This window comes from Centruroides vittatus, unplaced genomic scaffold (genome assembly GCF_030686945.1).
Source record: "Centruroides vittatus isolate TY-2023 unplaced genomic scaffold, ASM3068694v2 scaffold_907, whole genome shotgun sequence".
In the NCBI taxonomy this organism is placed as follows: Eukaryota; Metazoa; Arthropoda; class Arachnida; order Scorpiones; family Buthidae; genus Centruroides; species Centruroides vittatus.
The window spans coordinates 1,449,574-1,476,428 of NW_027122720.1; the positions used below are offsets into that span (position 1 = coordinate 1,449,574).

Below are 26,855 nucleotides of genomic sequence, written 5' to 3' on the forward strand. Positions count from 1 at the left end.
CGTTCCCTCGTCATCAGCCACCCCATTGTGGGTCTGGTTGAACTCACGATGGGATTAATAAAAAGGCTCTTTTAATGTTCAAAGGGCGAAAATAATGAAAAAATAAGAATTCAGCTAAACTTTTCCTGGTCTATTAAGTACCGAGGAAGGCGAAATAGCAATGAAAATGCTAGTGATGCAATTTGGAACACCAGTGGCCGAGTGGCTAAAATCTTTATAATAAAAAAATAGTTGATTGCAAGCAGGTTTGCGTCCCAATAACGAATTTGCCACAAAGTTTTTCGAGATTTCTTCTCGTGTCAAACACCTAAATAAAAGCCAGTTTCCCACGAAGTTCTCTCTGGAGGCATTTCCTTCTTGAAATAGAAAGGATATTTTCGTGTAGAAATGGATAAATTGAGACATTCCAGGAAAATTTTGCGATCGGGACGAAGTGTTCCAAATCGGACAAAACCCAAAAAATCGTAGCGATATTAATGTATCGAACCTTCCATTTATGAAAGGTTTAGTCCACAAGTTGCAACACTAATATTATTATACAGTTTAAAATACAAAAATAATTATAACAAATAACGGAAAATACTATTATTTAATAATAAAAATAATTTATTTCTAATCATAAATGTGTATTATATATAAATGGATTTATTATTACAGAAGAAGTATTAGAGAAATATACATATATAATATTAAACTATACGTAATTATAATATACTTTTATCAATAAATTAAAAAAGTTATCGTATTTACGATTTCTTACCTTTCACAATGCATTCTACGCCATTTTAGAGTTTTCCACTAGGTGGCGCTTTCTGATTCTTTATACATATTGTCCGCATTAAAAAAGTATTTCGTGATCTCATTGTGTTTATTGATAATCAAACTTTAAGAACTTACATATCTACAGAAGATACTTTTGCTTAATGTTCTCGATCAACTTGAGGAAGGGGTCCACATCCTGTCGCTGTGCTTCACGGAGCCACAGATACTCGCACAGATGTAAAGCCTGATTATCGTCTGTTATTCCACCACGGCTGAGTCGTCTTCGCAATGGTCGCCAGTTAGATTCTATAGTTTGTGTATTGGCACCATCTTCGGGATTTACAAAATTCTCGTTATGATCGACGGTTTGGTGCTCGTATCCATATTCTTCTAATCTACTATATCCTTTCCAAAGATCCGAGATGACTGTAGTTCCGGGTTCCACGTGCTTCTGTATGAGAGCAACCAATGTCGGCTTGTCTCGGCAGTTTTCGGGGCATATATCTAATCGATAGCCTGCTTCTCGGTCGATCATGCCCAACAACCAGTGTCCATCCACCATCCTGCCACTGTTGTACTTTCGGCTTCCTAATTTCATTTCATCGACTTTCACTATATGACCGAGTCCGCCAATTTTTCCTTCCGAATCATACTCTGTGTCTAGGTTCATGGTGACTTCACGACAGTAATTAAACCAATTTATCACGGTGTTCGAGGAGGACCTTTCATCTTCACTGACGACCCGTGGATTACTTTATCTCGTTTCATCTGGTGCGCCCAGCAGTACATTAGAATGATTGCTTTCCGTGGTGAGATTCGGACTTGCTCAAAGAAAGTACCAGTAGTGATTTGTTGTTCTTGTCCGTGCTTCTGGCATCGCAGGCGTTTCCATCCTTTGTGTTTATTGTTAAATTTACCTATGGTAGACAAAATGGCGGCTCGTCTCTGATTCCAGCAAACAGAAGAAACAGTGGGGACGCACGCTCTAACCTAACCTAACCTATTCTAATAAAATACCATAATTATTATCAACCAAATTATTAGAATAGGTTTTTTTTTTTTTAACTCTTTTCGCCCTGTGGGCACTAAGAGGGCCTGTTTTAGTAGGCCCATTATGGGTTCGGCCAGGCCCACAATGGGGCGACCGGGTGGTGAGGGACGGGGCCCGACATATCCGAACGGACCATTCCCCGAAAAATTCCTGGGGATTATTCGACCCGTTCGGATTCGATCCCGGGTCCCCCAGAGCGGTAGGCTGCCACCTTGACCGCTCGGCCATCCGGCCGTCTTATTAGAATAGGTTAGGTTAGGTTAGAATGTGCGTCCCCACTGTTTCTTCTGTTTGCTGGAATCAGAGACGAGCTGCCATTTTGTCTACCATAGGTAAATTTAACCGTGTTAATCATTCTCTTCGGTGAACACTTGTAATTTCATCCACTCTTTGCATCTATTACACTTTTTTGCTTTACGAAGGAGATCCTAATCTTGTAACCACTCGATACACGTTTTCTTATCTTTAAGTACTTCTAATGCAAGCCTAAGGAAGTTCATTTTTAAAATTTACATAAGGAAAGAGACTAACGGCTAATCTTGTGCTGCGTAAAAATTATAAACCACCGCCTAGCGGTGAAAATGTGCAAACTATTCAAAAAACACTGCAAAAGGCAAGAAATCGTAAATCCGATAACTTTCTTATTTGTCGTCTCCGGTCCAAAAGTAGGGTATCGTTGAACTCGTCTCGGTCCCCTGACGGGAGGAATTCCATAGGGTGCAATCTATACAACAGCCAAAAATTTATTAATAAATAAATTACGTTGCTATAGTATATATTATAGATTTAATATTCTGTAAAAGGCCTAAATAGATAATTATATATTATCATTATTACTTCATGTTAAACATACAGTTATAAAAAGACGACTGTAAGGAGACGAAATAGAATGTCTCCAAATTACCCTTCAGTGCTGTAGTAGTGGTTCCCAAACTTTTTTGTTTCTCGGCGCCCTTGCTAAATTCGGATTTTTCCAAGGCGCCCTATGTCAAATTCTAACAAATACAATTTGTGAAATAGCGAAATAGCCAATATTTTTTATTAAAGAGTTAAGACCTTAAGTAAAAAATAAATAAAACACGTATTTAAGATTACAAAAAAATGCAATTAAATTTATTTAATTATAATTAGTGGGATGGATAAGCCTGTTGATCACCGCACATTTTCTCAAATCTTGGATTCAAACTAGACACAGCCATCCTTATTTCCTTCTCCACATTGACTTTCGTGCTTAGTTTTTATCATAGCGACAAACTCAGCTTCGCACAAATAAGTCGCAAATGGAATTAAAATTCTCTGAGCATTACTCTCAAAAGAGATATTTATCTTTTACTGATATCCAAAATTCAGTAAATTCCATGCTGCTAAATTTCGTTTTCAACGTATTGTCGCAAGACAACTCAATAAGATTCTCTTCTTCTGCAACAGTAAATTCAGATGGAGCACTGGCATTAAATGGATTTTGAATCCATGAAAATTTATCGATATTATTATTTTGAACATATTTCTCAAACCAGATGATAAGCTGTGATAAATGTTCTTAAAATAGAGTTCATACCTCGAGAGAAGCCAACTCCATTGGAGCCCAAAAACTGTTGCAACAAGGGGAAATATTCTTTCCTCCGTTTTCATTTATTTTTCTTTTCCATAATTTTAATTTTTTTAAATAAGAACTGAAATTTTCTCATTCGACTTTAAAAGGTACATGTTTCTTCCCTATAGGCAAGATTCAAAGCATTCGGCTTTTCAAATATATCACATGTATGCTAGTTTTACCAAAAAAATCTTTATTCGAAAAAATTTTCGTCATACTTGTGGTCTTCTTCCTCTTTAAGAAAAATATAAATTTCCTGTCGCAGTTCAAACGTACGAGACAAAACATTACCTCGAAAGAGCGATGGCTGCTCTCTCTTGGTAATGTTTTTACTTTCTCGAAGTGCTGTAGTACAACAAAGACGTGTGCTCAATCCCATATCCTCACATAGTTTTTTTTTATAAAAATCTTGCCTTCAAATGCCGAGTTTTTATAAAGTTTACTACATTTATTATATATTCTAAGTGTCCTGGTTCAATATAGGACAGATATTTTGCTGTGAGTTCTTTCCTGTTAATAATAACGCAATGGGTCCACAATTCCTCACGGTCTTTGCTTCGAAAAAGTTCTCGCAATCCTCCATAACACCCGAATATAGAACGAGCACCATAAGTACAGGTACCAATGCATTTGATCCACTCCAAATTGTTTTCGGATAAAAAAAATATCAAGGATCTCGAATAACTCGTGACCCTTAGCACCAGCAGTGATATTTTTACGACAGAAAGAGTTTATTTATTCGAATTTTAAAAAAGTTGTTTTTAGGTATATATATGATGGCAAATACGATTCATCGGACCATCCAAAATACATTTATCATGCAATACATGTTAATAAAAGATAGGCCTATTTAATTAATTATTCAAATATTTTTAATTTTAGTGTTAGTTCTGTTTAGATACTTCTGGAACCGCTTCTGAATCAGAGTTCCGATAACGTATGGCGACTAAGCAGTCATGCCGCCAAAGATCATTATCTGATATACAAATTGCAAAAGTCTTATTTGTGCCACTTATATAATTAACACCGAGTGCCCACAGGGCTTAGAGGCCGAATGAAAGAGTAGTCAAGGTGGTAGCCTACTGCTCTGGGGGACTCGGGATCTGAATCCTAACGAGTCGGAAAATCCGCAGAAATTATTTGGGGTGGTCCGTCCGGATATATCGGGCCCCGTTCTTAACACCGGGCCGCCCCGTCGTGGTCCTGGTCGAACCCATAATGGGCTTGCTATAAGAGGCCCTTTTAGTGCCCACTGGGCGAAGAGTCAAAAATAAAAAATATATTATATAAATTACATTTTATATACTTTTAATTAATTAGTTAAATTATTTATAATTTCTTAAGATCATTAGTAAATTAATAATCTAATCTTTGTTAATTAGTAAACTTATCATTAACTTATATTTTTATCCGAACGTTAAGTTGGCAACACTTTATTTCAGAAGAGTCAAGAGAATGCTGGGATATTTCTTCTCGTAAAGTGGGTCTGAAAAATGGTGAGTGGAAACGTGTTAAAATCGGTTTTAATCCTTGATTATTTGACTTCATATTCGTTTCAACATGATATGTATAAATCTGTATTATATTTTATATTACATTAGAGTATTTTGATAAAGAAATATGTATGTATTATAAAGAAACTTTAACTTAAAAAATGGCAGATTCTTTCAAGATTTTTTACATTGAGATCGTTGCGTTATAAATTAGGAAGGAACATCTGGAATTAAAATATTTTAGTTCTAGTTCTATGTTCTTTTTCACGTTACTTTGTATAAATTAATTTGTTTCAATTTTATATTCCTTTGTTAACTGTTCTGTATTACATATAAGTGCTGAATTACCCATTATTCATTCATTATATTATTTAATTAAGTGTAATTACGTCTGAAACATAATTGCAGATTTATAAGATGCTTTTATTATTTATTTTAGGAAAATGCTTCTTTCAGATTTATTCACACCAATGTACAGTGACTCAAAAGTTTTTATACAGATAAAACTTCATTCTTTACGCACTTAAATCCATGGGAATACAATATTAATTGGTATTTTACCATTAATTTTCATGGTAAATGTCTATCCTTTATACATGGGGCGTTTTTTTTTCTAATTTCACTCTCTTAAGACATCTCTCTAGTAGACGTGTCCTAAACACAGAAATTTTTCAGGGCGACTCATATAATTAGAGCTATAAGCGAAAACTCTTCAGATTACTTACCAACTCTGCACGGTGGAAGCTGCCATTGCTTAAGCTTGTTTTCGTCACGGAGCGGCACATTGTACGGTGGACATGTACGAAGAGTGTCACGTGACATTTCTTGGTGCTGTTCGGTCAAGATAGATCATAATATACTATAGTATGTATTTTGTAATTTGAAACAACTTATTATCAAGTTACTGGTCATATTGAATGAGTTAATAACAATAATAGGTAAAATTTTACCAATTTATGTTTGTACACCATCATGGTGGCAGTTGCGACTGTTCGTGCAGGTTGCTGATTGTTTAACATCATTAGTTATTGAATCACAGTAGTTCTTGAACACACTAGTATCAATAACTAGTATGTGATTGAGTGACGTCGAAATTGGGTCATGTGACATGAATTGTAAGCATCCAACATGCTACTCCATGATGTGAACAAGATTAAACAATGGTGACTTCCGCTGTGCAGAGTCTGTAAGTGATCCGATGAGTTTTCGTTTATAGCTCATATTATACGTGTTGCCCCAAAAAATTTCTATGTGTTTAGGACACTTCTACTAGAGAGGTGTCTTAAGAGAGCAAAATTAGAAAAAAAAACACCCCATGTATAAAGGATAGACATTTACCCTTAATTTCAATCCAGGACGCTCTTAAAAATTGAAGGTAGGAAATATAGGGTGTGGTATTATTTGAATGATTTCATTGCTTAATAATGTTGTTTATATCAATGAATAATAGTTACTTATAAATGAAAATGGGATAATTTGAGATATTTTATTCAAAATTGGGACTGTCCCGGTTAATCGAGGAGTCTGGTCACTTGACCCCTTTGATGAATGGCTTTACTGGTTGCTCTCTCTTCTCCCATGGCCCACCAGTGGCCAAGCATTTCTGTTCCCCAAACACTAGGAGTTTGGTCGTGGATTTATGCCTTGCCAGGACAGGCTGGCCACATGGAGTTTTCTGGGTTTTCTCCACATCTGTAACACCTGAATAGGACCAGTTACCCTTAAAAAGACTTCTTGAAAGGCATCCCCCATAGGCAGTTCATCCAAGTGTTGCATTGCCATAACTTTAATAAAACAAACCCATCTCTCAGAGTGAGCAAGTTTTGAAAATAATTAAAATTTACAAAAGAATTAATATCTTGACTTCTAATTTATATTTTTCTTATAAACAAAGTGTATTTTCTTCTTCCTATTCAATTGTGTTAAAAAAAACTCCAATTATTCTGAAGATGGGCAGTGTGAACAACTACTAGACATGTTTGTCTTTACACTAGACAATTTTATTCTGTCTCGCAAAACTTACAAAATCACATCTAGATCTGTTAATAGATGTTTCTAGCTGTCTGTAACATTTCTCACTTGCCTGGTCGCATTTCTTTATGCAGTTCTGCTCGATTGCTACACAGCATTTTTAAATGAAATCTCATGTAGTGAATTTTAAATATTTGCTGAAAGGGATCTTTGCAGCAAAGATAAAGCAGCTTTTACATCTGTTACATGTGCAAAGCAAAATTGACACTTGTATGTGATGTTATGCTGTGAAATTAAAAAAGTCTAAGTGACTATTGATAAAAATATGGAAAGATTAAGGAGGATTAAATTTTCTAAAATGACTCTAAAAGTCATCTAAAAAAAACCAGAAAATACTGTTGTGCCGGCTCCAGGAAAGACGAGTGCCATGGTGTGGAGAGTGGCAAAATGAAAAAAGACGATTTTGGAATAAGAGAGGAGAACGATTAAAAAAAAGAGGAAAAAAAGAACAGTGGAGAATTTTGTGTTTGTTTCTTTTAACAAGATATTTAAAGTTTAATTTGTTGTTAGTGTATCTAAGAAGTGTAAATTTCGGTAAACTGTTGTCAATTTGAGCCCCACAGCTCATAACAATACTGTATCTCAAACATGATTATCTATCTTTTGTCTCTTTACTTTGTTCACATTTTCAGAAAGAGAAATGCTCAATTCTTTACATCTCTTTTTGTTATATTGTAGTTCTTTAACTAAAACATTACTTTTGGCTATAACAGGAATTAAAGAATAGATTATGGCATCCATGTTTAGCTCAAGCGAAACGTGTTTCTAAACTAAATGCAGTGACATGTAGTGATAGCTACTTGTAATATCATTTTTGCTAAACTTTTGTTACATAAAGAAACATTGTCCCTGTAAATATACAAGTGTTCTACAATTTTTTTAAACTCTTTTCTGCTTCATGAGCGTGCACTAAGAGGGTCTCTTTAAGCAAGCTCATTATGGATTTGACCGGGCCCCAGGGCTGTGGAGTCAGTAAAAAAAACACTCGACTCCAAATTTTAGTAGGCCAACTCGTGACTCTCAACTCCAGCAAAATTAAATACCGAGTCATTTTATGGGGGCAGAGATGCTCATATGGGGTTAAAAAAAATTACTAAAATGGCAAAATAATGATACAATTATCGATTATTGTATGCTCAAATTTATTATTGGAATCTACAGATTATGGTACAAATTGATAATTATTTTATGGTTGGAAACATTGCAGATCATGGAACAAAATTTTTTAATACAATAAAAGTGTATTGCAAGAAAAAACTAGAAGAACTACATAGAAAAAAGAATAAATATTTAAACTATAAGCCAAATCAAAGAAAAAACTGAATTAAAAAATAGAAGATTGGGAGCCATATTCTGGTCGTCATCTCTCACAAGCCAGTTGCTGATTGGCTAATCATTTGTTTACCTCTCGAGAGATCATCACATCTCTTCAAACACGATTCTGGACAACTTTTTCTCTTGAAGATTCTTTCTTTCTCAGATACGAGTAGATAATTGTCTTAAGTCTTTTGCCTCGATTTCGTTATATCCGATGAGGATGACTGGATGCTACTCACACTGTACATTGGGATTAAAGAACGTTCTCTATCTCAGAAAAGGATATTTCGAGAGAGAAAATGCTTCCGATTTTTTTCTGGTGCCTACTCTGAAACGCCACGTCTGGCTGTTTCTTCATAGTGAAAATTCTCTGTTCTTTCAGTTGAAATTGAGCAATCCCTCAAGGCCATTGCAATGGATAACATGCACAAGAAACTAATCTGCTTTCCTAGTATATTGCCTGATAGAACTGGCAAAACAGAGTTGTGGTGTAGGCACAGAAGCTAATCAAAGATACCTGGATGATTAATCTCCTATATTGTGTGAAGACATGCATTAACTCTTGTGTTCCCTAGGTAGTGACATAGACAAATGTCTGCCAGGCTAATAAGCTAGTAGTTTGGCAATCTGGGCAGATTTGTTGTCCGGATGAATACTTCAACATGTCTACATGTGTGAAAAGTCTTATGCCTTACAATGCAGTTATTCATCTAGATGAAATTCTATGCCTGAGTCTTGCCCATCCAGGAAAACACCCAGATTATGCGAAAGTGGCCTTGAGGTGTTAGCCTCTGGAGATCTTGAATTGAAATAAGGCATGCAATCTCAAGAAATTTGCATGAATTGCCTGTCCTGGTTATGTTGGGCTTAATCTCGCACCATCTGACCAGCCTAAGATGGGTTTGGGCCAAGAACCCATAGTGGGTATGGAAAAAAGATCATTTTCATGTCTAGTTGTAAATGAAAATTAAAAATCAGTAATTATTTGGATGATCCTATATATGGATTTTAAATCGAATACTGTTTTAAAAAAATATAATTTAAGTGTATTTAACACCAAAAGATAGTTATACTTTCAATTCTTTAATTTTCTATTTGTTTTAATATTATTAAATTATTTTATAATCCAATTCTTGGTTTTATCATTCAATTTTGTAAAACGACATGACTTATGGAAAGCTTTTCATGGGATACTTGATAAGCAACTGAAACATTTAGTATAATAATGATGATCATTTTTTAAGACAAAATTTTTACATTTTATTAAACTTAATGTAATTCTATAGGCTCGTGGACCTAAAAAGCATTTAAAGCGCTTGAATGCTCCAAAATCATGGATGTTGGACAAGCTTGGAGGTGTTTTTGTAAGTATGACTTTGTAGGTTCTTGTAAGACAGTTAATCCAAATACTTAGCCAGATAAATTACTTTGTTAGGCACCTCGTCCTAGCACTGGTCCTCACAAGTTAAGAGAATCTTTGCCGTTGATTATTATGATCAGAAATAGATTAAAGTATGCATTAACTTGTGCCGAGGTTAAAAAAATTGTGATGCAGAGACTGATCAAAGTAGACGGAAAAGTTCGAACCGATACAAATTACCCTGCTGGATTTATGGGTAAGTTTTTGACTGTTTTTAATTGTGCTGTTAAATATATAAAAGTACAGTAAGTGTTGTAATAAAATTTTGAGATTGAAAATTTCAAATACTATTTATATTTTATATATTAGGATATTACTTTATAGAAACTAGTTATTTAGAATTTGAGAAAATGATAAACATTTCTTTACACCTATTAATATAATTATGTACTTGGTTATAGTATTTCTTTGTATATAGATATGAAAATCGTAAGTCGAGTTTTGAATTTGAGGAAAGAAGGGGGTACTCTTTTGCCTTAGATAGTAAATAATATGAAATTTGTCAGTCAGATATCATATTTACTTGAATCTAAGATGCAAGTTAATTTCTGTATGTTCATCCATGGAATTTTTTTCTTGAATAGACAGCCAAGACAAATTTATGCCAACAGAAGTATTCAGTATTTATTGCAAGTAAAGTGAGTTATATATCTTCCATAGTATCAAAATCAGAAACTTCACTTACTTTACTAGGCTGTTCTGAATCAATGATAACATTTTTCTAGTTTGTTATTGCATAAGTTTAGTTTTACTTTTAGTAAATTAAAACTGCTAATCAACACTGGATTCAATGTTTGTCTGAAAACAGGACACTGGACAGAACACTGGATTCTAGGTTTTTGTCTGAAAACAATCAACGAAATCCAAAACCAACAAAAACCGAGGCAATTATTTCCATATGAAACAATGTAAATTCAATTAAGTTGTTCTAGACAGTCCAAAATACATATCAAAAACACATTTTATAGAAAATTACTATAGTGTTAAATACTAAAAGCAATAAGAAATTAATATTAAAAAAAAACTAATCTAACGGAAACAATGGAATTGTTTGGCTAAATGCACGGAGTAACGTCTTGTCTTGTAGAAGTTGGTTGGACATGAGCTTCTTGCCTATATAGCCCCGTGGTAAAGTGTGATGTAATTGTCGTGTAATAGTAGTTGTATGCATTTATGATGGTCGTATTGTGGGGAATAATGCCTTCTGGGAGGTTCGTTTAAGGGTAACTGGCCCCTATTCAGGCATTACAGACATGGAGAAAACCTGGAAAACTTTACATGGCCAGCCCGTCTTGGCAAAGTACAAACCCACAATTGAACTCCCAGTGTTCAGGGAACAGAAACATTGGCCAATGGTGGGCCATTGTGGGGTAATGCTCACAGAACAAGAAATAATGCCACACTGAGCCGATAATGCGTGGGTTGCCCTTTGTTTTCTCAAAATTAGCAGCAAGGTCACTTAAGCACGCTGACGATAACCGGGGTATTACTGTAGTCATACTGTTATTTACAGCATCAGAAATACAGCATTTCTTGAAAGAGAACTGCACAACTTTTTTAGGATTTTCATCCAAGTACTTACAATGTTACTGTAAAAAGTAATGAGAATGAGCTAAGTTGACCTCTTAGATATTTTCTATTACAAATATTGGTCTAATAAAATCATTAAAATGATGGCATAGAATTAGTGACAGAGAAATAAGATGCATGGTATTGGAGATTTCTAATTACAACACTTTACGTTATATCTCAAGATATGCTGTATTTTCAGAGATGCTAAAACCATAAAAAAATTGCATCTTATATTTAGTAAATATGGCATACATTTTGATTTATATTGGAATGGGATTAGACTATTATTTTATAAAATAAAATAAACAACCATTCAAACTTCAGCAAAAATTCTTTAATCTTAAGAACGTTTTCAAACGCATTAAGCGTCCATCTTCAGTTACTTCTTTAAATCAAATATGAAATTCAAACAAATATTACGTAAATTAACGGTACGATTACAATAAATAAAAATAAAATAAAATAAACAGGATTATCGTAATTTTACAAAATTATGCCAATATTTCATAAACAAATAAAAATAAAAATAAAAACGAAACAAAAAAATCACGGATTATCCCAGTATTTTACAATTACTCTCATCTGTCATTAAAGACTTCTAAGGGCTAGAAAGCCCAACAACATAAAACAAGACCAACATCAGCTCTAGGATTATCGTACTTCTATAATTAGAAGTACGATAATCTTACGATTCTTTTGAAAAATTGGAAATTCACAGAGCGCAGAGAAGTACACAATGCATTAATTATAGGGACACTGATGGGCTTTCCACGGCTTGGAAATCTTTGTGCGATGATTTGGACTAATTATAGAAGTACGATAATCCTAGAGCTGATGTTGGTCTTGTTTTATGTTGTTGGGCTTTCTAGCCCTTAGAAGTCTTTAATGACAGATGAGAGTAATGGTAAAATACTGCGATAATCTGTGATTTTTTTGTTTCGTTTTTATTTTTTGTTTATTTTTATTTGTTTATGAAATATTGGCATAATTTTGTAAATTACGATAATCCTGTTTATTTTATTTTATTTTTATTTATTGTAATCGTACCGTTAATTTACGTAATATTTGTTTGAATTTCATATTTGATTTAAAGAAGTAACTGAAGATGGACGCTTAATGCGTTTGAAAACGTTCTTAAGATTAAAGAATTTTTGCTGAAGTTTGAATGGTTGTTTATTTTATTTTATGATATTGTCTCTTCAGTAAGCAACTATTATTTTACTTTCCCAGCTGTTATAACAGGAAAAATATGGCAATTTGGCAAAAATTGCCCCCTCCCCTGCAAAATTTTTACATTTTTGGACTTAAAATTATCCTTAAAAAATGTTAAAAACCTAGAGGCATTTGAAATTTACAAAGCCAGGTTATGTACCAATTGTATTAACTCTAATGATGCCATCAATGTGTCTCACGCTTAGAAGTATTGCTATGAAGGAATGGGCAACACCCACACCAGTGGCTAGAAATCACACCCCTCACCCTCCTTTGCTGTATTTTATCTGTTTTTTATATTATGTATATCATTCCATCGCCATGGTAACACACATGCATAACTGTTTATTATTTTAAAATCCGTTTGTGCAGTTCCATTTTTTAAAATAATTTCATTATTTTATTCACTGGTTCGAATGTCAATGGTTTTTTAAACCTGAAGAAGACCGAAAGTACAGTCGAAAGTATTTGTTTTATATTAGATATTTACTACTGGACTTTGAAGGTTTGAGTGTTAACTTAAAATTATCATTTATAATAGTGTTTAATTATTCTTATTATTATTACGCCCTAAATTATATAGTATTTAAATCACTTGAAATGAACTATTTGTTAAATATGTAAATTTGTAGGTACGACTATGAATCATCTGTAATTCTTTTCACATTAATCTAATTTGTCTTCATTACTATAAGAAACATGATTATAAGTTTCATTATATTATAAATATGGTAATTTGCTGCATGACAACTTTTCAGTGTTTTTTCAACAAATTGTGCTTGATCTAGTATACTTCTATTAAGTTTGTTTTCATTCTTACCTTAGGTCTTGACTTTATTGTTAAACCTGCCCATTACAAGATATATATATGTGTTACAATAAAAACCCGTTTTTAGTGAAAACGCGTTTTAACTAGTTGAAACTAGTTTTTACTGGATGTCATTGTTATAACCTGTTTTGTCTAGTTAAAACTAGAATTTACTGCTGTACATGTTTTGATTTTAGATAAAACTAAAATTAAACATTAACTTTTTAACTTTTAACATTAGTTAAAACTAATTTTAGCTACATAAGTATGTTTGGGGGATAAATAAAGTGATGATTGGGATTAAAACATTTGTATTATTTAATACGATATTTATTGAAAATGTTGGTCACACATCTGTGTTATTAACATTAATTAACCCCTTGTCCCCGAAGGCACCGATCGATCGGTACCCTGGCTTTTTAAGCAAAACTTCGAGAGTACCGATTCATCGTTACTTTGGTAAATATCGATTTTTGTAAAATTTATTAACAACAGATATAATCTCGTTCGATACGAAGTGAATAAAGTATAATAATTCATTATATTAGTTGATAACAGTATAAAATTTTGATTTCAAACAAATGTTTGATATAATGTGCAATAATTTCACCACAAATAAACATATATGGGTAAGTGTTATATCGAATTGTACAAAACAATATTCTACGTCTTTCTGGCTCAGTGCCAGCAAACAACTGTGTAACTAGACAATGTTAATTTTCACTAAATGTTACAAATTATGAAGTTTGTGTGTCAGTTCTGATATATATAATTTTTTTTCTTATAAATTTTTCTAATAAAATGCATTGAAAAATATCGTATTTAAAACTAAAGATATTAATAAATGTAAGTGATTTTTTTCATATAGATGTAATGATAATTTGATTTTTGGTGAACTTTTAAAATAATATCTTTTGACTGACCTATATTGGCTTGGGAGAGATCGCAAAATAAACGTAAGCAAGATGTCGGGGGGAAAAGGGTTAAAGCCACACGAAATTCATCATACACTATTGGAATGTGTTAGCTGAATGACCTTGGTCGAAACAGTTTTTACTAAAAGATTTTGTTAAAACCCGTTTTGTCTATGTCTAGTTAAAACTAGTTTTAACAATGACATTTAGTAAAAACTAGTTAACTGATTAAGTGTCCTGTTTCGGGGAAAAAACGCTCGAAAATCTATGTTGTTATTAAATATTAAAGCAAAAAAGTTCATTTTAATTTAAAAAAAGTTTTAACCAGTTTTTGTGTTTGCGTGTCGGATGGTTCCTAAACAGTGTCTTTCCCTTGCGATAGCCAACTTTACAGGAGCATCCCATCCTGCAATGTCGACTTCACCATATAGGTTTCGTGATTTGCTGGGAAGCTGCCGTTCGTAGGTAAAGTAGGTTAAAAATACAGGTATACCTCGAGTTACGTCGTTCCCGATTATATGTCGTTTGTCAAAAAACTATATGGAAAAATAAAAATCAAGTTTAAGTCAGTTTATTTGACTTTAAATCCGTCTGCCATAGACATTGAAGTCGTAATATCACTAGAAAAGCGTTGAAAGCACATAAAATCATATTAAAATAATCATCATAAATCCTAGGGAACGAACCATGAAAACATTGTGTTTCTGTGTTGTCGTCTTATTTAGCGGTCTTTAAGTGCTCATTATTGGCGTTTAGTTACGACATAAGTCGAAACTACGACTTACGTCGTAACTACACAAGTAAATTTGACTTACATTGCCTCTCCTGGAACCAATTACCGACGTAAGACGAGGTATACCTGTAATTTAAAAAATGAAACATGACAAAACATAAAATAAAAATAAATTTAATGACATAATATATAAAAGATACAATGATAAAAATACAAAAATTGAATCATAAAAATACAATAATATAATATAAAAAAGAAAATACAATAGGAAAAAGATGAAAAGAATATAAAAAATTGAAAATTTGACTTATACATAAATTAAAAATGTAATTTAGTATGATAGATCTCAAAACACGGTGCAGGACATAGTGCAACCTCACATTTTGGGCACCAATACCGTGTTTCTTTACGTATTTTTTTCCCCCGGTGGTCGCGTCTGTTGCAACATACAGCACAGCATCTTGTGGGGTTGGCTTTTTTCTCTGTTGGCGGAATAAATGCCGGGAAATGCCTTTCAACTAGTCTAGGAGGACCTGGAGTCCTCGACCGACTATGTTGGCCGATCATCCTTTGGGTGTGATAAGTCATTACAAGGCGCTCTACTAAATTCATTCGAAATAATAAAGGATTTTTTTCCCCACCATTTTTTTTATATAAAACGTGTGCGTTGTATATCGAAAGGTCCAACATTTGAAAAAATATTTTTTTATAGTATTTTTTGCCTCCTTTTCCTCGTCACAGGATAATCATGGAGATGTTGATCTAAAAGATCAACACCTCCCATTCTCTGATTATAATCAAGGACACATTCCGGTTTTATTATTTCTATTCCGCTCCGAGTTTTTGTATTAATCATTTTTGGACTGTGGAATGTAGAGAGCATTGTAACAGTTCTTTTATCCTGCCACTTTTGGATTAATACTTTTCCCCTCTTCATTGCCACAGTCTCCCCTTTCTTCAATTTTTTGCTTTGAATTTCGTTTGGAACGTCTCTTCTTGTTACGCGGAGCGTTCCACAAAAATCAGTCTGGCAACTTACTAGATGATCCGCTAACTGTGGCGAGGTATAGTAGTTATCTGTTGTTAGGCAGTATCCTTTGCCTAACAACGGGTCTATCAAAGTAAGCACGATTTGGGTCGTTAGCGGCATATCTTTGTATTTTTCATTTAGTATCGTGCCTTTGCCTGTATAAATTATAAAATTCCATAAGTACCCCGAGGAAGATTCGCACAAGTTGTAAAATTTTATACCGAAACGTGCTCGTTTGCTAGGAATGTACTGCTTCCATGAAAGACGGCCTTTGTACAAGAGCAGGCTCTCGTCAACAGTTATGTTTTCTTCTGGTGTGTAGAGAGAGGAGAATTTAGAATGTAACTTTTCAATTATTGGCCAAATTTTGTTTAGTTTTGGGTTTGGGTGAGTTTCCGGGTCGAATGTGTCTGTGTTAGAGAAATGTAAATACTTTTTTATGCTTAGAAATCTTTTTTTTGTCATTAGTTTGCCAAATGAAGGAGTTATAAACAGTTCATTCCTGGACCAATTCATTTTTTCATCCGGTTTGTGCAAAATGCCTTCCATTATGCATATTGTTAGAAATATAAACATTTCTTCCATGGATAGTAACTCCCACGTATCTGTTGATGCCCGTGCCTGTTGCATTGAGAAGCGGTTTGTTTCCGTTACTATTGAAGTCATAATATCCAAATCAAAAAACAACAAAAAATACGCGAGAGGGTCGAAGAAATTATTCAGAGTGAAATGGCATCCTGGAGTTCCCTGAAAGGGAAATCGCGGAGGAGCTGGAGGAGGGTTATCGATGCTGACATCACACCAAGTTCTGGAGGTGTTGTCTCCACTGTCATCATTCTCGGACACCTCGCTTTCGCTGCCATAGCTATCTGACATGCTATCAGATAGCTGGGAATAATTGAAATCAGATTCCGATGACATTCTGCCAAGAATAAAAATTCTCTAAAAGCTCGTTATATTTATCTAACGCGTAATAAAACAATTATTATTATTCTCTGGAAATATTTTATTTCTTATAAACTTACTTGATAAAATAGCGAAATATATTTAGTCAGAACAGATCAGATAATATCGATTTTCTAAATATCTAGCAAAAAGAAAAAAATTATCTAAAAACCCGTTATATTCATCTAACGTGAAATAAAACAATTATTATTATTCTCCGGAAATATTATATTTCTTATAAACTTACTTGATAATTACTGGATAAATTTTATCTAGCTTCTAAGAGCGCACTAGAACCAAAAGAGAACTGTCTACTAGAAAGTAAGACAACGAGTGAGAATTTCTCGAAGCATTCGAAAGAAGAACAAAGAGACATGTTTGTTCCTAGAAATTCTTAGACATTATTTATTGCAGTCATAAATTATAACATTCGAGAACCCCGGTATCGGAAACTTTTGTACTTACAGTACAATATACATTTCCATTTAGCAAATTTTTATTACACGTTCTCCACCTGAGAATTGATAATTACATGCAGGTGTTTGGAAGTTCTTTCTAAATGCTTTTATACATAAATAATTTTACAGAAATAGGAATAACATATCACCGTTTATGATTGTTAACTATGTATGTTTACAAAAATTTATAAAATTCAAGACTTGAAAAAATCAAAAAACTTTTTTGTATAAACATTCGATCAATCTGTTATATGTTACATAGACAGGTATATTTTCTCAAAAAAAAAACCTGCAGCTTTCTAAACCGACGTAGAGATAGAATATGGCCTATAGTTTACAACGCGATTAGTTTGGGGGGGCGGTTGAATTTGTAAAAGTAGGTCAACACACATTTGTGCATCGTGGTGTATATTTGATTTTGTTCATGTTATTTATACTATTATAATAACAGAGCACTATAATAAGCGATTATTACCTTATTATATGAACGACTATACATGTATTATTTTTTATGTATTACGGAAGTACCACAATAAACCGGAATTACTTTGTTTTTTAGAAAGACCTGTGGCTGGATGATTCTGAAAAAACGTTTACATACGTAAAACAGTATGAATATACATATAAATTTATTAAACTCGAATAAAAATAAATGAGAGTAATGATTTATGATTGTTTGTATATGTTTGTAGCTGACAAAGTATCTCCAAGAAGGCATGGCTTTTAGCATGAAAATTCCCAACCCACAAACTCGAATCGATGCTTATTCGTTGAAGGATTGTCAATTAGCTATAATCTATCAATTACAGCTCAAAAAGCATGGTGAATGAAGGTTTGTTTCATCCAATAAACAAAAGAAGGTTGTTCTATAGCTATAACATGGGAAGGAGGAGTTTTGTACAAACTGTAATCAAGTCTGTAGCGATCTAAGCTTTCATTTGCTTTCTTGTATGTGTCTTTTCACTGTCTCAATCAAGAAATGTTTTTTCACCATCTCCGGACCATAAATATTTCGCGTAATACCGTCCTCTCCCATTATAAAGCAATTAGAGGTGAGGAGGCAGATTATTGGCTGATAAAATCGATAGTCAACTTCTTTTACACTGTAGTTGGTTACTTTCTGTCTATGTGGATATTAGATCAACGAATCAGACACCTCTGGAAACAGTGGAGCTCAAATTTCCACTAAGTGCCTTCCCTCTCAGGCTACAGTCTTTGAAATATCTAAACAATCGCTATAAAATTGCTTGTTTCTATCGTTTTTTTTAGCTCATATTTACCTAATTTATTGTTCTTAGAGAGTATTTAGGTGAGTAAGCATTATTTTAGAACTGTGAAGTTATAAATTATTTGGAAAGTGAACATTTCTCCTCGCTATTACATAATATGAGAAAATATGTAAACAATCGCATGCAAAATTGTGTAGTATAGTCGATTATTGTAAAAATCGTCTAAATAATATAAAAATAATGTTTCTTATACATTATTGCTAAGAAAACTTGTGTTGACTTCGACCCTCAGATGACTCATCTACTCCTTTCCTATGAGAGTAATTAGAGAAGTAGTGTGAATAATGGCAATAACTTCTTACTTACTCTAGCTAGAAAGCTGTGGTTTTTAAAGAAAAGATGTGTGTGACTAATAAATCTACGATATTTTAGCGAATTTCTATAAATACATTTTTTTTCTTTTTTTTCGGAAATTTAAAATTTTATTATAATTTTAAATTCGTGACAAACAAAATACAAAACTACAGAAAACTGTAATATGATTTTGCTAGAAAAGAAAAAACAGACTGAATGTAGTGCGAATTTGAAGCGAGGTACTACATTTGAAACAATACTTGCATCTGTAAAAGTGCTTCTCCTGCAAAACATCGTGCTTTTGATAGAAGAACGCAGAGTTTTTATAAAAATTCTGTATATGAATATTTTTCATTAGCTTATTATTAAAGAAGGGTTTTATCTGTCCTGCATTGCTTGAACCACACTAACCCTGGAGTTTGTCATGAAGAGAGAAATAGTATATTGTAAACAATGACATTTCACACCATGAGGCTATAGAAGGGTGCAATTCGTTTAGTACAGAAGAGAATTTTTACATAAGTACAATTTCTTACATCACAATAATACTTATTCTATAATTATTAGTTTCTAGCTTTATATGCTGACATAAAAGCTTTACATAAAACTCCCACAAAAAATCGGAAATAATTTATAATACACCATTTTATAAAATGAATTTCTAAAATATTTTATTATGTATTATTTAGAAACTTGTTATTTTTCATGTAACACAAAACTGGCAAGGAGACACTTGACACTTGCTGCAGTAAATACACAGCTGGATGACCTTGAGAACAGCTGATTGTAAAGTTTCGCGGGATGTTCCAAACAATGCCTGAGGAAGGGGGAGTAGGTTTTCTACAAATCTGAACTAGCTACTGTAAATACTCGAATGTATTTCGTTATTTACTAATAATTTTTTTTGCTAGGGTTTTCTTATTACTTATATTATATGGTTCTGTACATTAACCTAACATTGTTTTTTTGTGCTTTACAGAAAAAACACCCACAAAAAGTTATAAAAAATTTTAATATAAAATTTTATTTCCTTGATTACGTATTATTTAGAAACAAATTATCTGTCACATAACAAAAAATCCCAGCGGATCACGTGACACGCACCACAGTTCGGTGTAATAAGCTTATCGTCCTTGAAAACAGCTGGTGGTTGATGTTGGCTGGTTATTCTCAAGTAAAGCTTAGTTCACACTGAACGCGATTCGCTGGCGAAAGTGAAAAACAGAGCGAATAACACGTCAGACATGACGTCGTTTCCGGCGAATTTTACCATTTCGCAAATCGCTTCAAAGTTCGGAACCGTCGAGCTTTTTCGCTAGCGAAAAAATTTCGCCGCCAATCGTATTTCCGCTAGTTGTCATGTGGTTCTTGTTGTTTTCAAGATGGCTACAGAAACTTCCTACGCAATAGAGTAAATGTTGTAATTACGGATGTTTAATATTCCTCTCACCCAGCGTTGTTTTCTTTTTGACATATCATTTTTTCTCAATAAATAAACAAACGTGGTTAACGACGGAATGTCGGAAGCGACCATTTTGTTTTTCTTTATGACGTTTTCTCTCGCAAATGATTGGTTCCTTAAAATTCGCAATCGCTTTTCGCTTTTGGTTGTATAGGTCAATTTCGCCAAGCGAATATAAATCGCTTTTCGCATTCGCTTTCGCCATTCGCTCAGTGTGAACTAAGCTTAAGTTTCAGGGAAGATCGGTTTCTAGCCAGATGTGCTTCAGTTACCGTAAATACTCAAATAGGTGACCAAATTTTCGGTCATTGTAATGTTTCTATAGGAGGGGACCAAGAAAACGGTAAAAAAAAAAACCCACTTCTATTGGATGTTTAATTTTAAAATTTGCTGAGGTCATAAAAATCATCCAATAGAATACAAAATGATCTTTTCCCGAGTAATGTAGCGCGTAGAATGTTAACGATAGATTTTTCATTGTTGCCCAAGTATACTTAGGCGAGGAACTATGCAAGTGCACGTCTTGCCCGAGTATACTTGGGCTAGAGACTTAATGTGTTAAAACGCGTTTTCAGTAAAAACGGGTTTTTACTGTAACACACATATATATATACACAGTGGTGCCTCGAATAATGGACGCTGCGAACAACGGACTTTCTGTTTGGCCGTTACGTGACTCGAGCAACGGACTTTCCGACATAATTGATGACTGCTCTGTGGGTACGTTCTTTAATAGCGGTCACTCTGCGTCTCCACTACTACGGGAGTGCGCTGCTGTTTGTAGGCATTTATGAACGATGGTGAAAGAAAGAAAGATGGCGGCGCCCGCACTATCGATAGTATCGTGATGGAGGAATCTATAATTCTAAAATATGAGCTTTTAAAAGCAAAAGAAGGGCTCCAATTGTAAAATTTAACCATAAAATGGATTATTTGTTGAAAGTGTATTCAAAATAGTCACAAAAAAATTAGAATGCGAGCTACCATTCGAAAAAAATTCATAAAGACACATCACCGCGTGCACTAACTTGCGCTTTCACAATTTCTAAATTTTCATTCATAAAACCACATAATGGACCTGGAAACGAAACTATCTGAGCCATGGAGGACGCCATGTTGCTTTCCATAATAAACTACTGCTACAAGCAACCGTTTTTGCCGTTCGACGGCGCGCACTCCCACCAGAATTTAGGAACGCATTCCGCAGAAATTTTTTAACAGATGTCGCTCGCGAAGAGTTACGTGGAGGAATAAAAGAACGCACCCCGTGTTCATTTTTTTTATGATACAGTACGGTTATTTTATGCTGCGGAACAAATTAGCTGTTTTAACATGTATTTCTATGGAAAAATGCGTTTCGTATAACGGACGTGCACCTGGAATGGATTAAGTACGTTATATGAGGCACCACTGTATATGGCAATCTTTAAAACAAATATAATGATAAAATAAATATTAAATTGAATAGTTAAAGTAGAAAAATGATGCAATAAGGTCAAAATCTTGCTGCAAAAATAGAAAAATTTAATATAATTATTTCATTTACAAATATTTCTTTTTTATGGGTGTGTGTAAAAACTTCATTTTTAGAGAGAGACTTTGTTGTGTGTTTGTGCAATTTGTTGAAAATACAGATTAACTTAAGTAAAGATATTTCTAAATATTCATTTTTATATATTTAAACTGTAATAAAACTTCTTATATCCAGCTTTTTATCTATATTGTTAATTTGACCATGTTAAATTGATACATCTGATAATTTATATTCTATGTAATAAATTATTTCCATCAGTGCTAGTAAATTCAAATATATAAACTAATCAAGTATATATGGTTTTATTTATTAATGTCATATAGAAATTGGATAGTTCAATATCCAGTGGTTAAAATACATTTAGAACTGTTCGATACTTCTGGTTTTTTTTTATTGACTATATTTATAAATATCTAATTCATGTTCATAATCATTGTAATAATTATCATTATTGGCTTACCTGGCTACAAATTTGCTTATTTTTTTTTTATTGTGATATTGGCTTTTTCGAAGTCATGGATAATTTCGTTAAGATTTCCGTGATCAAAAAAAGCCAAAATAAATAAAAATTTCTTTCACGGTCGCTTGTTTCATTGTGTGTGATTTGAGCATTACCCAAGAAATGAACATTAATTTATATAAAAATTTAATAGTTTTTGATATTTTAAAGAGTTTGAGAATTAAATGAGTAATATATTAAAATATTTTTACTTCAGATGTTATTACCATTGAGAAGACAGGAGAATATTTTCGTCTTTTGTATGACGTGAAAGGTCGTTTCATTCTACATAGAATTACTGCCGAGGAAGCTAAGGTATTTAATAAAATAGATCTTCTATGGATCATTCATATTTTTTAAACCCTGATTTGTAGTATTTGCACCATTAAAATTAACTTTTCAGAATATATCTACTTGTATTTTCTGACAAGAAAAGTATGGTGCCATATTAATATGATGGTTCCAAAATTTGTGTATTGTATGCACAAATTATTTCACCCATTTTACAGTTACATGAATGAAAATTATGCTATTTAATTAAAAAATAAATTGAGTTTTGTAATTAATTATTATTGTTTTTATTTTAGTATAAACTATGCAGAGTGAAGCGAGTTCAGGTTGGTCCGAAAGGTATTCCGTTTTTGGTTACTCACGACGGCCGAACAATTCGTTATCCTGATCCTTTGATTAAGGTGAATGATACTATTCAGTTGGATATTGCAACTGGAAAGATAATGGACTTCATTAAATTTGACATTGGTAAGTTTCTTTTGTAAATGAGTATACAATTGATACTTTAGTATTTTATTACAACTATTTAAAATATCTCAGGAAGTAGACAAATATTTAATAAGTTATTATATTAATAATCAAAATTTTTATTACTACAAGTAAAGGATAAAAAAGTAAACATATTTCAAATACTCATACTTTATACAAATAATGTAAATTAAAGTTCAGAAGCACATGCCACACCTGAGAGACATTTTAATCCCTAAAAACATACCACAGAGAATCCAAAGTTGTTGGGAACCTTTGTCTATGCCCATGAATTCCTTGCATCTTTACATTTTCAAGAATTGTATAATTTTCCACTCTGTTGTCATTCACCAAATTATCTATTTACCCAGTTACCTCCACCCATTTGTTCAGGATTCCAAAACACATCAGTTTGATAGATACAGTTATGTATTTCAATTGACATTAGAGAACATTTTGAGAAAAGCCAAAAATTAAAGTATTTTATATTTCCAAAATTAATTTATTATTTAATTTGAATTATTCTTACAGGTAATCTTTGTATGGTTACTGGTGGTCATAACTTGGGTCGAGTTGGTATTATAACATCAAGAGAAAGGCATCCTGGCTCATTTGACATAGTTCATGTCAAAGACACTCAAGGCCATAGTTTTGCTACAAGGTAAATGCTAATTAAGTGGATTAATGACAAATATTTCAATTTTATTTTTAGTGTATTCAGTAATAATAACTTGTATTAATTTCTTGTCCTATAAATATTTCTAAATTTAACACTTGTGATGAAATTGGATGTTGTACAATCAATTGTACCTTGCATCACAGCTTTGTCTTGAAACTGTTGTACATAGAACAGTGCAATGGATTCTTGAGTATTGTCGTTGATTTCATGAGGAATTTTTGCCTTAAGAGTTTGAATATTTTGTGGATGATGCTCATTTATTACTCTTTGTTCACAAAATATTGACACACAAGGCAAAAATTTGTGTAATTAATAATATACCTAAGACTATCCACTAAATTTGTTAAAAACTGTGTTTATAATCACTCATTTTCTTGCCAGACTTCGTATAAATTTCACAAATTATTGAGTTTTTGAGATTGAAACTGAACTAGAAGTTTATTAAAAATTTTGATTTGGATTTTTATTAAGCTAAAATCTTCTTGGATTTGATGGCATGCAAAACATAATTTTATTTTAATGCCTTTGTTTACTTATCAGGAATTCTATGAATGACCAAAAAATTCTATAAAAATAACAGTATTTACACACTTCAGTATTCTTATTTTCATCTAATGTTGCTAAAAGATAATAAATTGAATGATTAAGTTAACTCAAACAAGATTGATATCTATCAACTTTATTTTATTATTTAAAAATTTGAGATAAGTAAAATAATGATGACAACACTAGTCATGATTTCAATTTCTATGATTGTCGATTAGTCTTTCTGAAATATTTCTAATTAAATACAATATTTTTCTATTACCTTAACAATTATTTTAACAGTATAAACTGATTACAGGTTGAATTACATATTTGTAATTGGAAAAGGAAACAAACCCTACATTTCCCTTCCGAGAGGCAAAGGAGTCAAACTGTCCGTAGCAGAGGAGAGAGACAGACGTTTAGCGGCAAAATTGCAACATTAGTTTGCATAAATGTACATGCCTTAAAAATAAAAGTTTTGTGGAAGAAAACTTCAGAATTTTTATTTATGCTCATTACACAAATGAACGAAAGTTCAGCATTTATTATGGCGGAATGGTATTAAGCTAACCGAAAACGTTAGATTAAAGAAATAATTTAACTGCAGAGTAAAGGTTGTTGGAAGTAGTTTGTTGTGATTGTAATAATGCAGTTTATATAGGTATTAATAAATTTTAATAATACAATTCTATCTTATTTTTCACTTTTCTGGATCTAGCAAAGTGTTTATCAGAGGTTTCATTTTAAGTTTTTTGCAACCGTTCTAGATTGCTCTAATTATTTTCTGCATAAAAATCGATGCATTGTGTCAAACGTCAGTTAACCAAGACAAATTTTAAAACAAAATGCTTACAATTGTTTGGAAGTGCTATTTTCATTGCTTCTTTGGAAGTGACTAAATCATGAATAATAGTAATATGCATCCTGAGGTAGTTTTAACCACACATGAAATAATCGAATATAACTTAACTTTCATTTGGGCTGCTCTATATTACTTTTAGATATAGATTAGGGGGGATTTTTTGGAATTGTATTGTATTTGTGATAAAATTTTGAAATATTTTAGAAGCAGCTTTAGATAAAGACGAATTTGCATTAAGAGCTATTATCTGTTAATTAAATATGATTGTAAACAGAAGTTAATCTTTTGAAATTGGTACTTAATTGAATGTCTTTAACCAAAACCCCACAGTTAAAACTATATAGTATGAGGTCTGCACACAGGAGTTTGAAACTTGTGTGTAGACCTCATTACTATACAGAATTACATGTTTCTGTGGTGGTGCCTGTTAGAAATTCATAGGTGAAGAGTTTTTTTATTTAACAAATTGGTAACCAAACTTGGATTGAAACAAACACTGCTTAGAATTAAATGCAAAAAAACTTTGATATTACAACAGATTTCTTCAGCAGAACATTTTTACTTGTAGGGAAAATACTACATGCAATCCACAGGCTATTGAGTAAGTACATTGAAGAAAAGGGGTTTAGGAAAGGTATGACTGCAAATCACTCTAGAAGAAATACAGTACATAAAGTGGACCAAGCAGAATATACAATAATTTATAAACAATAGAGGGGTTTCGAGGTCGCATGTCACGTGATAAAACAGCGTTTGCTCTGCCTGTTCGCCGTTTATGGTCTAGCTTAGCTTGCATGAGCCTGGAAAGTAACAAATTCTTTTGTCTATCTGCAATTTCTAGTGATGTAACGAATATTCGGTTACTACCTGGTATTCGGCCTATTTTCACTATTCGGTCGAATACCTAAAAACAGGAGTAAGAAATAACAAAAACACAGTAAATTAATCATTTTGGTAACTTTTATTAATGCTGAAAATTAAACTATAATTATTAAAGTTAATAAGAAATAGCATCTAACTCTAGTATTAAATTATTTCGTAATTAAATAATAATATAGCGCTTTATCTAGCCCGATATCTTATGGCATTGATGGCGTGTAGGTTAGAATGTATCGGGCATTAATATTATTGATTAGTTAATTATGTTATAATCGTATTCGCGTATATTTTAATATTTTTTTGAGATATTTTAAAATGATTTACGAAACGTTTTATTGAAACTTATCGTATTTAATGAAAGAATTATTTATCTATTTCTAGAAGATGAGTAACTAATACAGTCAAACCTGTTTTTATGTGCGATTTTTTTAATGCGAATTTTAATTTATGCGGTTTTTTTGTGCGGTATAGTTGGCGACTAGTTTCGTGCGATTCGTCATGTCTCACGTTGACTTATTATAGCTAAATAAACTTATTATAGCATAAATGCACTTATTATAGTAATATTATTGCATGAATATGCGAAAAATGAAATAATTTACTTTTTAAGTCAACAAAACACCACCTGGACAAAAATATGTAAAACAGACGATAGACCAGACGATGCAGTCAAGTGCTGACATCTGTTGTCAATAAATTCTATTTAGTACGGTTTTGAGTTATTTTCTAG

At 32.7% G+C, this 26,855-nt stretch overlaps 2 protein-coding genes and 1 non-coding gene across 4 annotated transcripts in view; all 3 read left to right on the forward strand.

Moving 5' to 3' along the window:
* Positions 1–26,855, forward strand: part of LOC136990394 (gamma-taxilin-like) — a 325,532-nt gene that overhangs the window by 149,222 nt on the left and 149,455 nt on the right. The window lies entirely within an intron of this gene.
* On the forward strand, positions 4,829–24,875 carry RpS4 (ribosomal protein S4). Its single transcript, XM_067288789.1, has 7 exons — positions 4,829–4,903; positions 9,535–9,612; positions 9,684–9,864; positions 22,636–22,733; positions 23,006–23,177; positions 23,709–23,838; positions 24,701–24,875. The coding sequence occupies exons 1-7, from the start codon at positions 4,901–4,903 to the stop codon at positions 24,825–24,827; spliced, it is 789 nt and encodes a 262-aa protein (XP_067144890.1). The 5' UTR covers positions 4,829–4,900; the 3' UTR covers positions 24,828–24,875.
* LOC136990399 (small nucleolar RNA SNORA16B/SNORA16A family) lies at positions 22,416–22,550 on the forward strand. Its single transcript, XR_010883054.1, has one exon. It is a non-coding gene; the product is annotated as a small nucleolar RNA SNORA16B/SNORA16A family (small nucleolar RNA).

Bases quoted from the DNA above. Each gene is read 5' to 3' on its own strand.
- RpS4 (XM_067288789.1), top strand. The intron at 22,734-23,005 runs GTATTTAATAAA...TTTTTATTTTAG, and splicing joins TTACTGCCGAGGAAGCTAAG to TATAAACTATGCAGAGTGAA. The intron at 23,178-23,708 runs GTAAGTTTCTTT...TTATTCTTACAG, and splicing joins CTTCATTAAATTTGACATTG to GTAATCTTTGTATGGTTACT.